General features: G+C 57.5%; 1 protein-coding gene across 1 annotated transcript; it reads right to left on the bottom strand.

The window, feature by feature from the left end:
* Nucleotides 1–3,916: 3,916 nt before the first annotated feature.
* CALM3 (calmodulin 3) lies at nt 3,917–13,105 on the bottom strand. The gene is made up of 6 exons (XM_061139661.1): nt 12,950–13,105; nt 8,705–8,735; nt 6,405–6,548; nt 6,143–6,249; nt 5,627–5,762; nt 3,917–5,543 (listed from the first exon to the last, which is right to left on the bottom strand). Exons 1-6 carry the CDS (start codon nt 12,950–12,952, stop codon nt 5,515–5,517), a joined length of 450 nt encoding a protein of 149 aa, XP_060995644.1. The 5' UTR covers nt 12,953–13,105; the 3' UTR covers nt 3,917–5,514.
* Between the last annotated feature and the right edge of the window lie 258 nt (nt 13,106–13,363).

Below are 13,363 nucleotides of genomic sequence, written 5' to 3'. Positions count from 1 at the left end.
AAGGTCCCGCTGAGGCTCCTCCTCATCCTTGAAGGCGCCATCACTCCTCTTAGGTGCTCTAGGCACTTCCGGGGCTCCATGGTGGCCCTCACTGCAGCCTGTAGCACAGACATCTGTTCATTCATTCAGCAGGCTTTGATTGAGGGCTTCCTGTATGTCAGGTTTTATCCCTGTGATGTTGGGGACACAGTGATGACAGATAGCCTTGGCTCTGCTCTCCTGGAGCTCACTCTTCAGAGTGGGCAGGGCTGGGGGATTGGGACCAGGGAAGGTGGAGTTTAGGGAGAAGATCAGGGAGGGCTGCATGGAGGAGGAGATGGCTGAGCCAGGATGGATCTGAGGACTCTAAGAAAGTGAACCAAATAAAGAGGAGGGCTTCTGTTGTGCTCAGGGTTCTGACTCTGGTTTCTAATGCCTCCTTTCTTTCATCTCTCATTCATTCATCAATTCAACATGCATTCCCTTGAGCCTGCTCTGGGCTCAAGGCAGCTCTGTGCCGTTAGGGAGATAGCAGGTGTCTGATGTTGCCTTGGGCTTACCTTGCTCACAATCCAGTGGGAGTGACAACTTTTTCCCCCCTGCAGCATGTGGGATCTTAGTTCCCTGACCAGGGATCGAACCTGTACCCTGAGCCAGTGGAAGTGCGGAGTTCTAACCACTGGACCGCTGGGGAGCTCTCAGGGGGTGACAGTTTAATAATCTCAGAAATATATATTACAATAAGCAGTAAAAACACAAACTTATAAGCTGTGAAATGTACCGAGAACAGAGTACGAGGGAGGTGCCAGCTCTGGTCTGGGGTTGGAGTCAAGACGTGAGAGACTAGGAATAAGTATGTCTCCTTCACGGAGACTTTATGCACTTTTAACTTCATTTCTTTATTTATTTCCGATTTTGGAGCACAGATGGGACTTAAGCATGCACGCCCATATCCGCCCTCGCGGGTTCTCGGGAGTTGCCGCTCTCTGGTCCCTCTGCAGTCACTGCGCCACCTGCTGGCCACAGTGGGAATGACACTGAGACGGGGTTCCCGCCGCCACTCCCTCCCGCGAGTGCGGGGAGCCTGGGTTTCTCTCCTGTGGGCCCCGGGTGGGCATGTGTCCCACCATGTGGCCCCCTGCCTAGTCACTTTCTCAGTGACAGGCTTTGAGCTGGCCCAGCGGATCCATGAGCCTGAGTTGGAAATGACTTCCATGGCCAGCATCAGCTGATGCGTGCTCCTCCGCGTTTCCCCTTGTCCATTAGCACTGGAGAGTGCCATCTCTCTGCCTGTGGTTAATAAAGAATGGGAAGGGGAAGTCATGCCTTTTTAATAATGCAGTTTGTATGGGAGTAAAAGTCTTTCAAAAACTAGGGCCCAAGGGGGGAAATAATCGACAGTCAGTAGAGAAGTGCAGGCAACGCGCTGGGGTGGTTAAAAGTGTGGGTGTTTGGGATGTGAATAACCTGGGGTTCAAGTCCCAGTGCAGCCACTTCCAAGAAGAGTGCTGTGAGAGGCTTTACTTCCCAGGCCTCCGTTCCTTTCCTGTAAGCTCTTTAAAAAAAAAAAAAAAAAAAAATATATATATATATATATATATAGAGAGAGAGAGAGAGAGATAGCGAGATATATATATATATATATATATATATATATATATATATGGATACGCCACGTGACATGCCAGTTTCCTGACCCAGGATCCAACCTGGCTGCGCCCCTCCCCACCTCCCCCCCCACCCCCGCAGTGGAGGCTCAGTCTCAACCACTGGACTGCCAGGGACATCCCTCCTGTCAGCTCTTGATAACTTATGCTCATATGCCCACTGGGGAGGATACATGTCATAAATGGGGAAAAAAAAAAAATGGGAAAAAAATTTTATTGGGACTCAACCTGGCCTGGGTGAGATATAAATGAGATGATGTCTAGAAAGTGGCACACCCCTCTGAGGTGGATGTTTTATGTTCCTCCTTTGAGAGATGATTGTTTCCCATTTTGCAGATGGGTAAACTGAGGCTCAGAGAAGTGAAGTCACTGTTCCAAGGTTATGAAGCAGGCAGTGTCAGAGCTAAGACCTGAGGCTTAGTGAGTATAGACACTGAAGTGAGTGGTCACACTGTGTTGGAGCCCAATTCTGTGAGTCACCAAGACCTGTCTTCTTCTGAACTGTAAGACCAGAGTTTTCCACAGGTATTCTGGCTGCTAAGAAGGCAGCTCTCATCCCAGATTCCACTGTTTTGACCCCAGCCTCAGCCTAGCCTTCCCCTTATCTCTGGCCTGTCAGTCACTCAGTCGTGTCTGACTCTTTGCCACCCCATGGCCTGTAGCCCACCCAGCTCCTCTGTCCATGGAATTCTCCAGGCAAGAAATACTGGAGTGGGTTGCCATTTCCTTCTCCAGGGGATCTTCCTGACCCAGGGATCGAACCTGAGTCTCCTGCATTGAAAACAGAGTCTTTACCATTTGAGCCACCAGGGGAAGCCCTCTGGCCTACCTGAAGTCAGTTTTTAAGAGATTTAGTATGTTTGGCTGTGCTGGGTCTTTGTTGCCACGCGTGGGCTTCCTCTCGTTGCTGAGATTGGAGGCTACTCTCTGGGTGCAGTGCTTGGGGTTCTCAATGCTGTGGCTTTTTTTTGTGGAGCACGGGCTCTAGAGTGTCAGTAGTTGTGGTGCATGAGCTTAGTGACCCTGGGTGCATGTGGATCTTCCCCGATCAGGATCCAACATTGGCAGACAAACTCTTAACCACTGGACTACCAGGGAAGCCACCACCACCACCACCCCCCCACCCTTTTTTTTTTTCTTTAAATGACCATTTACTCTGAAGCCACAGGAAAGCCCCTGAGTTTGGGCCTCATGAGGCTTCTCCATCCTCCCAAGGCCAGGCGAAGGTGAATAGGTGGCTTTTTACTCCACTGAGCTGTTTCTGCTCACCTCCTGCCTGCTCCCCATGGTCAAAGAGACGGCTGCTCAGATGTTAGACTGTTGTCTATTGACCGTTCACTCCCACCCCTGAGAGGGAATCAGATGGGTTTTGTAGCTGGGGACTGGGCCTCCCCACTTAATTTTTTTTGATATGGACGATTTTAAAAGTCTTTGACTTTGTTACAATATTACTTTTTATTTATCGAAGGATAATTGCTTTACAGAATTTTGTTTTCTCAGACCTCAACATGAGCTTGTTTTTGTTGCTTTGGTTTTTTGGCACTATGTGGGATCTTTGCTCTCCTTAATTGGAAGGCAAGGTTTAACCACTGGACTGCCAGGAAGTCCCATGCTTTCTTTTCCATAGCTGCGCTTACCTTGGGGAAGTTGAGGGGCTTTCTAGGGTTTACAGTAGTTGTTCTGAGCTTTAGTCCTTTGTCTTTCGGGACTGACTGAAGCTGTGAGCTCAAGAACACCTCTTTTCTTCCCACTGTGTTCAGTTCAGTTCAAACTCAGCACTTAGCCTGCCAATGGGGACTGGTCGCCTCTTGGCCAGAGGGCCCTGTCAAGAATCCCCCACCTGGCCTGGGCCCCCAGTCGGACCTAGCCTTCCTCTCTCCTTGGATGATGCCCTTCTTTCTCCTGGACAGCAGGTGACCATCCATCCACCTTTCAGCTTGTCACTGGTTTGCCCCCAAACCGGGCCGTTGCTGTGACGCGATGGACCTGCCTCCGGCCTTCTTGGGCCTCACCGTGTGGTCCTGTGTGTGGCTGACAGGTGGCCCTATTAAGGCGGGGTTGGTCCTACACACATGTGCAGGCGCCAAGCACTCAAAGCTGACAGGCTGGGACCCCCCTTGTGGCTAAGCCTCCACACTCCCAGTGTGAGGGGCCCAGGTTTGGTCCTTGGCCAGGGAACTAGATCCCACGGCAGACAGACTCTTTTGGGGCAGGGTTTCAGGCCTGTGCAGGGAGCAGGCCCAGAAACCAAGACAAGAAGGGAGGAGCAGTCAGGTAGTCACTGTATTTTATTGGAAAACATTGATATATATTTTTCTTCACAGCTTGAACACAAATATTGCCCGGTTTGAAAAAAAAAAAAGAAAAACCAAAACACTCCGAAAACGTCCACAGCTTCAAGCCTACCTGCCCTTACCCTCAGCTCTTGGCTGGGTCTCCCGCTATGCCCCCCCCCTTCCCTGGAGGCTGGGTGCCACAGGGTGGACGAGAAGATTCTCAAAGCTGGGCAGGTCCCAGGAAAAGCCACTTGATCGACCTGAGGGGTGGGGTGGGATGGGGGTGGGGGCAGATGAAATGAACGGAAAAAGGAAAAAAAGAAAAAAAAAAAAATCCAGACGACCGAACTGCCCATGTTGACTTACTTGTCCCAGAGGCTAAAGTCAGAAGCCAGGTTGCGGATCATGCTCTCCGCTGGGGAGTGTGGGGGCAGGCAGGTGGGCGCACAGACAGCACAGATGGGGCTGGGGAGCCGGCCGAGCCACCACGGGGAAGTGGGAGGGGCCGGCGGGCCAACAGGACTGTTTTATTGCAGGTATGTTCTCTTGAGCGCGTGGTGGGGCACATCCTCCCAATCCCCGCCCCTCAGCTAGCCCGGCATGGTTTCAGACAAAATTAAGAGTTTTTCAGACAAAATTAAGAGTTTTAACGGGTATAAAGAAAAAACGGAAGGATGAGTTGCATGTGACAAAGCGGCCAACCCCACGTGCGTTCCCACGAGGGGACCGGGATGCGGGAGGGCGGGGGTGTCACGAGGGAGCGGCGTGGGATGTTAGCACCAGGACAGCTTGAGATCGCTTCGGGAACACGGGATGGGGGGCAATGTGCAGGGGCACCAGGGGAGTGGTCCCCACCCACCCCACCTCAGGGAGCCAGTCGAATGGCTTCAGAAGAGCAGCCAATGGGATCTGAGCGCTGCCCAGCCTGGCCAGCCTCCTCACGTGCTAAGAGCATGCCAGCTGCCAAGCCTCCCTTGCCCCCTGGCCTCCTCCTGGGCCACATCCAGGCAACACCGCAGCTCTGGGCCCTCCCCACCACCCTCAGTCCTTCTGGAACACCCTGCTGGGCACTCCTGCCCCGACAGGCTCTGGGATGGGCACAGGGTATCACAGGCTGGTCGCATGCAACAGCAAAAGGTGTGCCTCTCACGCCCGGCCCTCCTGAGGGCCTCGGCCCCTCCCCAGCAGGTCCCGGGACAGCGCCGGCGGCCACCCTGGCACCCCAAAATAAGATGACGAATGAACAGAAACAAACCAAAATGGATGCGAGCCACCCGGGCTGGAGAAGGAGGAGGGCAGAAGCCCCCTGAAGGGGACTGGGGGCTCATCTTATGAATGCATCAGGCCTTGGAAGATGTGAATGGAAGGCGGGAGGGCTGAAGGAAGAGATGGCGGGGGCCTGGAAGGAGACTCGGGAGGAAGAGAAAGAGCAATCATGCAGCTTGGGACAAATCTTTTGTTGCTTTATCAGATTCTCAGTCCATCAACTGGTGTTTGCTAAAACCGGGATAGGCAGGGAGTGTTGAAGAGAGTGCGCGCGCGGGGAGAGAGAGAGATTGAGAGAACGGGCATCACCAGCTGCCCGGGGGCCTTCACTTTGCAGTCATCATCTGTACAAACTCTGTGGAAGGAAAGACAGGGAGGTCAGCAGAGAGTGGGGTTCCCCTAGCTCCCGCGGGCATGGAGACGGGGCTGGCGGCTCACCTTCATAATTGACCTGGCCGTCCCCGTCGATGTCGGCCTCCCTGATCATCTCGTCCACCTCCTCGTCGGTCAGCTTCTCACCCAGGTTCGTCATGACGTGGCGCAGCTCTGCAGCGCTGATATACCCATTGCCGTCCTGCATGTTGGGGGACAGACAAAGGCGCTGAGCATGAGGCATTCGTCTGCCCGGCGTTTTCTTGGGGGGCAGTGGGAGAAACCCCAGCACATGCCGTCCTGGGTGTCAAGGGACAGACAAAGGCTCCAAGCTCGAGGCGTCCGTTCGCCCGGCTCTCCCCTGGGGGGCAGCGGGAGAAAGACCCCAGCGCAGGGCCTGTCAGTCACCTCCCTTGGCATAGGCAGGGGCTTCCTGCGGTGGCAGAGCAAGCTGGCAGTGGGGCTGGCACTGGAACCCTGGCCTCTGGAAGTGGTGACGCCGGTTAGGCTGGGTGTCCCGCGACCCCACCTGTCCTACTCTCTGCCGGAATGCCAGCGCCCCTCGGGGAAAGGCCTGCTCACCTTGTCAAACACACGGAAGGCCTCTCGGATCTCCTCCTCGCTGTCCGTGTCCTTCATCTTTCTGGCCATCATGGTCAGGAACTCGGGGAAGTCAATGGTCCCATTCCCTGCGAGGTGGGGGAGGGAGGGAGATGCTCTGGGCCTGAGCCCGGGGAGATGTCCCCAGAGCCCTGGCGGAGGAGACGCTGGTCGTCCACCCCGGAGGGCGGCTCCCCGGGGGCACTGGGAGAGGGCTGCCCTCCTGCCCTGGGTGTGGGCTCACCATCTGCATCCACCTCGTTGATCATGTCCTGCAGCTCCGCCTCAGTGGGGTTCTGCCCCAGGGACCTCATCACCGTCCCCAGCTCCTTGGTGGTGATGGTGCCATCCCCGTCCTTGTCGAAGAGGGAGAAGGCCTCCTTGAACTCTGCGGCGAGGAGCACAACGAACCAGAGGTGAGGGCACGGCAAGGCCTGAGAGTCAGGCCCGCCTCAAGAAACCAGAAGGGGATCCGATGCCAGCCCAAGCCTCTCGCCTCTGTACTGGGCACAGGCCGCTTCCTTCTTCCCTTCACCCCTCACGGAACGTCTGCTCGGTGACGGGGAAAGTTGCCTGCTCCGCCCGGCTCACTGAGAACACTGGGGAAAACGGGCTGACGGTGGCCTTAGATCCTCTACATTTCTTTTTGGTCCCTGGCTTCAGTCTCTCCCTCGAGCGATGAAACGGACCATGTCCCGGAAGGGAGGAGAGCCAAGGAAGTCTCCGTCTGAAGTGTGCCAGACAAGGTCAGCGGGCCAGGAGAGGAAGGGCAGGAGGGACTGCAGGACAGCGCCGGGTGCCACGGCATCCCGCGCGACAGGGACTACCAGCCCGGCTCTCAGTTTCCAGACCCAGCGTGTGGGTCGGAGTGTGGGGGCGGCCGGCAGCAGGGCGCGGCTGATGGACTGTGTGGGGTAGGCGGGGTGGCGGGTGTGGAAGGAGAGGGGACGGCTGCCAAGCCAGGAGGCCGAGGAGCTGGGGGTGCTGAGTGGGAAGGCCACAGCTGGGGCCGCATCAGGAGCGGGAGGAGAAGCACGTGTCTCCTGCCCTCCCACTGGGCCCATTTTGGCACCTGGTGCTCCCTGCCCCCAAACCCTAGGGGAACAGATGCCTGGCAGCCTATTCCCAGAGGGTGTGGGCTGGGGTGAGGCGGCGGACAGTTTGCTAATGGGGACGGGGGGAGGGTGGGGGCGATGTGGAGCGTGTGTTGGTGTCAAGCGAGGGCAGAGCTGGGGCTGTGGGTGGCCGGTACGGGAGCCACACGTACAGCCGAAAGGCTCAGCCCCGGCCCGAGCCTCTGGGCCCTGGAGACTCCGAGTCTCCTGGGGGATGCTGGCGCCTCACTGTGCCGAGGCCTTGTTGTTCTCAGGGGTCACGCGGGCACCCTGCGCTCAGGATCACTGCACAACAAGGCAGCTCTCTGCTTTTCCTTGGTGGGTCTCCAAAGTTCAGAAGCTGAAGATGTGGGGGAAGGAGGAGGAGAGGGGAGTAAAGAAGAGAAGGCAAGCCCACGCCCGCCTCCCCCACTTCGGAAGCTGGGCTCTCTGTGCGTGTCACATGCAGCCTGTGGACCCTGACAGCAAAGCCGGGCTCCAGGGGATACTTCGTGCTGGCCCATGGCTGTGGGACGTAACTGGGAGCTGGTCTCTGTCCTTTAGTAGTAGCTCACAGTCTAGGGGGGCAGGGGTGGGGGGACAGGACACGGAAACCTTCTCAGCACACAGTACTTCCTGTAGCTGTGGCCACAGGGCTTTAGGGGAGCCTACAGAAATGAATTACATAGGACTCAAGGACTTCTTTAAGCTTACTGGAAGATATGTGATCGTTCCCTTGTTCATTTAGTTATTTAGCTAACAAAAATGTACGCAGCAACCATTATGTTGCAGGCACCAAAGGTACAGCAGGGACCAACACACAAAAAAGCCCCCAGTGAGGATCTCATCTAGTGACAGGGAGATGCAGTCGGCAGACATCAGAGATTAATTTCAGATGGTGAGAAAGGCTAGTAAGGAAACAGAGTGATGAAAGGCTGTTTATTTGAGATGGGGTCAGGGAAGGCCTTTCCAAGATGACATTTGAATCAAGACCCAAAAGAGGAGAAGGAGTTGTCTGGTGCAAAGAGCTGGGGGAAGACACTTCCGGCCCAGGAAGAAGTGAGTGCAAGCATGCGCGAAGGGGAGTGCAGAGGTGGGAGTGACAAGCCTTCCCCTGGGTGGCTCCTGAAGTGGGCCAGGAGCCCTGCAGGGAGTTCACCTTCTGAGCCTAACTGGCAGGAGCCAGGACAGATGGCTGGGCTCACCCTGCAGCCACCGATTAAACGGCCCGGTGACCCCTGGCCAGGAGAGGAACACGGCCCTGCCGCCTGAGGAGGGCCTGGCTCAGGACTGTGGGGTCTGGTGTCACTGTGCGCGCTCATACACATGAGTTTCTGTCAGATGCTCCTCCTGGCTGGCCTAAGATTTGGCTGGGGATGCAGAGGCGTTCGTGCGGCAGGGTGAGGGGAGGAAAGGGGGATGGGGGAGGGAAGGAGGGAAGCAAGCTCACCTGCGATCTGCTCCTCGGTCAGCTGGTCAGCCTGGAAAAGCAGGAAGGAGAAAGTTAGTCACGGGCTGGCACATCTTTCCTTGCTCAGCCCGGCCCCCGCTGGTGCGGCCAGCTCCACATGGCAGTCCATGTACCTGGGCAAGAGCGGTCATGCCAGAGCCAGTACTGGATCAAGCCTGGTGATTCGTGAGGCTGGAGACCCAGGCCAGCCTGACCCAGGGCCCTGGAGCCAGCCCCAGCCCAGCTGCACCTGCGCCGGTTCATGTCTCAGCGCTGTCACAGCCGCTGGGAGCCCCAGAGGCTGAGTGAAGGGAGCAGTTGCCCTGGAAGCCTAATCAAGCAGCTCTTCTAGAAGGCTCCAAACTGAAGCAGGCCAGGCCCAGGGTAGGCAGCCGGCTCTTTCCTAGTTTCTATGTCACCAATTTGGAAGCACCAGGTCCAAGCACTGCAGACCCAACTGGCAACAATTCTGCCAACTAGTGTCTGTGGCGTGCCTGAAAGAACCCTGGGCAGGCAGGGGGGCAGCCCCCAGTCTCTTTGGCACGGGGCACCATTCACTCCACTGCTCCTTTGGGGCAGGAAGGGTGAGTGTCAGGGAGGGGACTGCAGCAGGCAAGGCGCTGGTGGCAGAGGCTGGAGGACTCAAGTCACCTCCCCCTGCTGCGCTGCAGTTTTTAACCCTTGCAGGCCCTGGCCACTCTGGGGAATGGCCCGTCGGGGTCGGGCAGCCCCTGCTGCCCGCCTGCCGGGCTTGGGGGCGGGGCAGAGGAGAAGCAGAGGCCAGCCTGTCCTGAACCAGCCCAGCAGAGGGATCCTCTGGGGGAGGAGCCACGCGGGAATGGGGGAGCTGAATCCCAACGTTAGCTTTAGGCAGTAAAACAGGAATTTTCCTTGGGGTCCCTGAGTGCTGCCAGAAGGCACGGCTCGCCCTTGGACCACTGCCCCCTTCCTCATTTCCTCTTACAACTAGGGGAAGGGGCTCCACATCTCCAGCAGGCTTCCAGCTCTGAGTCTGATAGCCCCTCAAACTAAGGCGTGCCACTGTGTGTACTAGTGTTATTCTACACAGAGATTCCAGAACTTCCTTGGGAATCTAGCAAGAGCCCCACCCCCACCCTTCTGCCCCATCCCAAATGTGAAGACCAATCACATTAGAACAAGTCTGACATGTCCTTTTTCTTTCTCTTAAATATAAAGGAAGGAGGACTCGAGGCTAAGCCCCAAACAGATAGAACAGGAGGGGAAATCAGGGTGATGATTACAGAAGGGAAATGGCTAAGGGCGGGGGAAGCAGGAATGTAGAGAAGGAAACACAGCACACATGCACATTCTGGAAAAGTCCAAAGTCTAAAGGGAAGGTTAGGAGGCCAAAAGGAGATACTTCTGCCTCGCTTTCAAAAGAGACCCAGGGCTGCCAGGCTCCTGCATGCCAGCCTGGCAGCCCCAGGCCCACGAGCCCTTTGCTCCTCTGCTTCCCTTGGCTTCTATGGGCAAAGAAGCTGAGCCGATCGCCTAGGTCCTGACACCCGAGGAAGCTGCTGGGGGAAAGTGAGAAGACAGGATGGGCTTCTGTTACCAAGGCCAGGCAGCGCCAGGGGTGGGGAGGAGGGCCGGGGGGAGGGCTGCCCTCCCCCAGCTCTCATCCATTCCCCTGGCTTACGTGGTAAGGGCTGGGCCAACCAGGGCCCTTCGAACCCCTGCCACAGGATCTTGGGCAGCACCCGCAGGGGCTGGGGGCAAGGAGGCTGGGGCAGGTTGCGGAATGCCCGAGTGGTGCTGAAGGCTGGTTGTCCACCGCTCCCTGCCGCCAAGCTGCAACGCGCAGAGGAGGCACTGCCACTGTTCCAGGCTTGCTGCAAATAGGCGTGGCTCTGCCTGTAGGGCCGTCACACTCCCTTCCTCCCTCTTAGGAAGACCCTCTCCCCTGCGCGGGGAAAGAAAAGGGCCCAGCTCCCAGCTATAGATCTCAAAGCAAGGCTGCTGCCCAAAAAACTGATCACTGCTGGGGATCCCTTCCTTCTCAGGGCTTTTTCCCTTTCCAGATCTGCAGATTTTTAGCTTTCACCAAAAACTATCTGCAAAATAACCCAGCTGGTCCCCTGCTTCCCCATCCCTTTAGGCTCCAGCAAGATGTTGGACAAGGAAAAAAAAATCCTGGGATGGGGGAGGGAAGAGGGTATAATTTCTCTTCCTTGCCCCAGCCCCCAGCCAGTGCCAGAGAGCAGTGTTAGATGAGATCAGAAACCAAGGCCAGGGCCCCTCACCCGGGCCAAGGAGGAGCCACAGGGCTCAGGCCAAAGTCCAAAGCCAGTTAACAGTGACTTGTTCCACCCATACCTTGCTGATTACAAAGGGAAAGAGAAACTAGTGGGGCCAAAGCTCAGGTCTTATTTGGCAGGTGGGGGCCTCCTGGCTCCTGTCAGTGATTCGGCGCCCGTTTAGCAAGGCTCTGCTGGGGGAAAATGGGGTAGCGGCGAGAGGAGCCATCAGGCCTGTGTCAGCAAGTATGAGATCTGATACACAGCGGCGGCTGCCTGTTTTCCCCAGCCTTGCCAGGGAGGGTGGCTGCACACGGCTCCGAGGCTGAGCCTGGGGGGGGCTGGGGGCTGGGGGTGGTGGGGACCGGGAAAGAACTAGTCTGCTGGTTTTCTCTCAAAGCCCGAGCTGTGGGAATTAACAGAAGCACTTAGGGAGGGCCCCGAACGGAACAAGTGGCCCTGGGGCTGATGAAGGGGTCCCTCTGGAGGTCCTCTCTGCAGCCCCCACCCCCGAGGCCATAGGAACAGGCATGTGATTGTCACCGACGCCACACTGTACTGCACTGTCATTTGGCACAAGTGAGGAGATGCAGAGCGGTGCGTGGAGCTGGAGACCAAGTAAAACCAGCATTTCTGTTTGGAAAAAAACAGCTCTCTGGTCTGAAAGGGGCAGCAAGCAGGTGAGGTTCAAAGCTTTAAAAGCTGGTTCATTTGATGCATCCTAAACTTTGCTCCTCCCCACCCCCATTTCATGCGGCTTCAGTGCGCAATAGAGGCCCCAACAACTCCGCCCACCTGCTCCCACCGCCTGGTGCCTCCTGCCCAGCCCCATTCTTCCTGGGAAAGGGACCCTTGAGCCACTCCCTCTGGCCTCTGCAGCCCACTCCCCATCCAGACTGAACAGTCTTTGTCCCAGCTTTGCCCTGGAAACTTCCAGGGAGCTACCCACCACATCCACCTCCAACCCTAGGCCCACCTCGGCTGCCATTCATTTTCTTTAACATGTCCCCGGATCGCCTTCCATCTCACCTCCTACCAGAGAAGCCGAAGTTCTCTCCCACCCTTCACTTTGGAAACCCACCTCTTCATGAACCCAAACACAACGCCCCCCTTCCCCCCACCAAAACCCCCAATTTCCCTTCCTAGTTCAATAGTCTTAACCCAATAGGAACCTCAGAACCTTCTCTGGCTGCCCCTCACATTAACCACGAGGCGCCCTGTCCCCCCACCACTGACAAGCTCACCATCCCTTTTTGACCCCTTCCCCGACCCCATCCTTTTCAGTCCCCGTAGGCTTCCAGAGCATCTTCTAACCTTGGCTGCCACCCACCCCAGGCTCTTCCTTCCAGAGCATGCACCTCACCCTCCTCCTCCTTCCTCTGCAATGTCGGTCCTTGGAGAACCCCCTTTTCTTCCCTCAAGGGTCTGATCTGCAGAAGCGACCCTCCTCCCTGCCTCCCGGGAGGGCTCCCCCTCCACCCAGGCCCAGCTATCCACCACCCCCTCTCAGGGAGTTTCCCAGCAGCCCGGCGTCCCTCCGATCCCCCTTCCCTGCTACCTATTAGGACCCAAAAGCCTTTATCTGGGCACAAGTCACCTCCTTCCCTAGCCAATGACTCCTACCTCGCTCCCCCGGAATCGAAACACCCCACCTTAGCGACCAAACGCCCCATCCTGGGTCCAAGAGTCCAGATGCTCCATCCTCGACTCAAATGCCCCCTTGGAGGGCTCAAGTGCCCTTTCTGGGGTCTAGACACCCCATCTGGTGCTAACTGTCGCTTCTGGAAGCCCCCAACTCCCTTTGGGGATCCAAACGCCCTACTGTGGGTTCAAATGCCCCCGATCGAGAGGCAGAGAAGGGTCCAGAGGCGCTCTCCGGGGCCCAAACGCTCCTCCCCCTCCATTCTGAGTCCACTCGTGCTCTCGGGGGTCCTCTGCCGTGTCCGTCTCAGTGCCCCCAACCTCGGCGGCTCTCAGTCTCACTCACCATGGCGAGGGCCGGGTGTCCGGAGCGCGGGTATCAAGGGTCCTCCGGCGGCGGCAGCAGCTGCAGCAGCTCGAGCTCCGCCGCGCGTCTGCGCCTCCACACTCACTGCCTGCAGCGCGCGCCGCCGCCGCCGCCGCCGCCCGCCCCAACGGTCCCTCAACGGCCGCCGCGCGCGCCCCGCCTCGCCCGGCCCCGCCTCGCCCGGCCCCGCCCCGTCCGGTCCGCGCGCCGCCGCACTGCGGCTCCCACGGATCCCTCCGCGCCTCTCTCAGGACTGTCGGGCCCGCGGCCTCTCACTCCTCACAGGGTTGGGTTTATGGCCGGCCGCGCGCGCGCGCGCGCACCCGCCGCGGGACTACTTTCCGTAGCCATGCGCCCCGCCCCCTGTGCCCACTCTACTTTCCTCCTCGGCGG

The sequence above is a fragment of the Dama dama genome, chromosome 4 (genome assembly GCF_033118175.1).
Source record: "Dama dama isolate Ldn47 chromosome 4, ASM3311817v1, whole genome shotgun sequence".
Classification (NCBI taxonomy): Eukaryota; Metazoa; Chordata; class Mammalia; order Artiodactyla; family Cervidae; genus Dama; species Dama dama.
This window is presented reverse-complemented; position numbering and strand designations above follow the sequence as displayed.

Coding starts and splice junctions, on each gene's coding strand:
- CALM3 (XM_061139661.1), bottom strand. Junction 6,549..8,704: donor GACCGAGGAGCAGATCGCAG/GTGAGCTTGCTT, acceptor TCCTCGCCGCAG/AGTTCAAGGAGGCCTTCTCC. Junction 6,250..6,404: donor CAACGAGGTGGATGCAGATG/GTGAGCCCACAC, acceptor CCCACCTCGCAG/GGAATGGGACCATTGACTTC.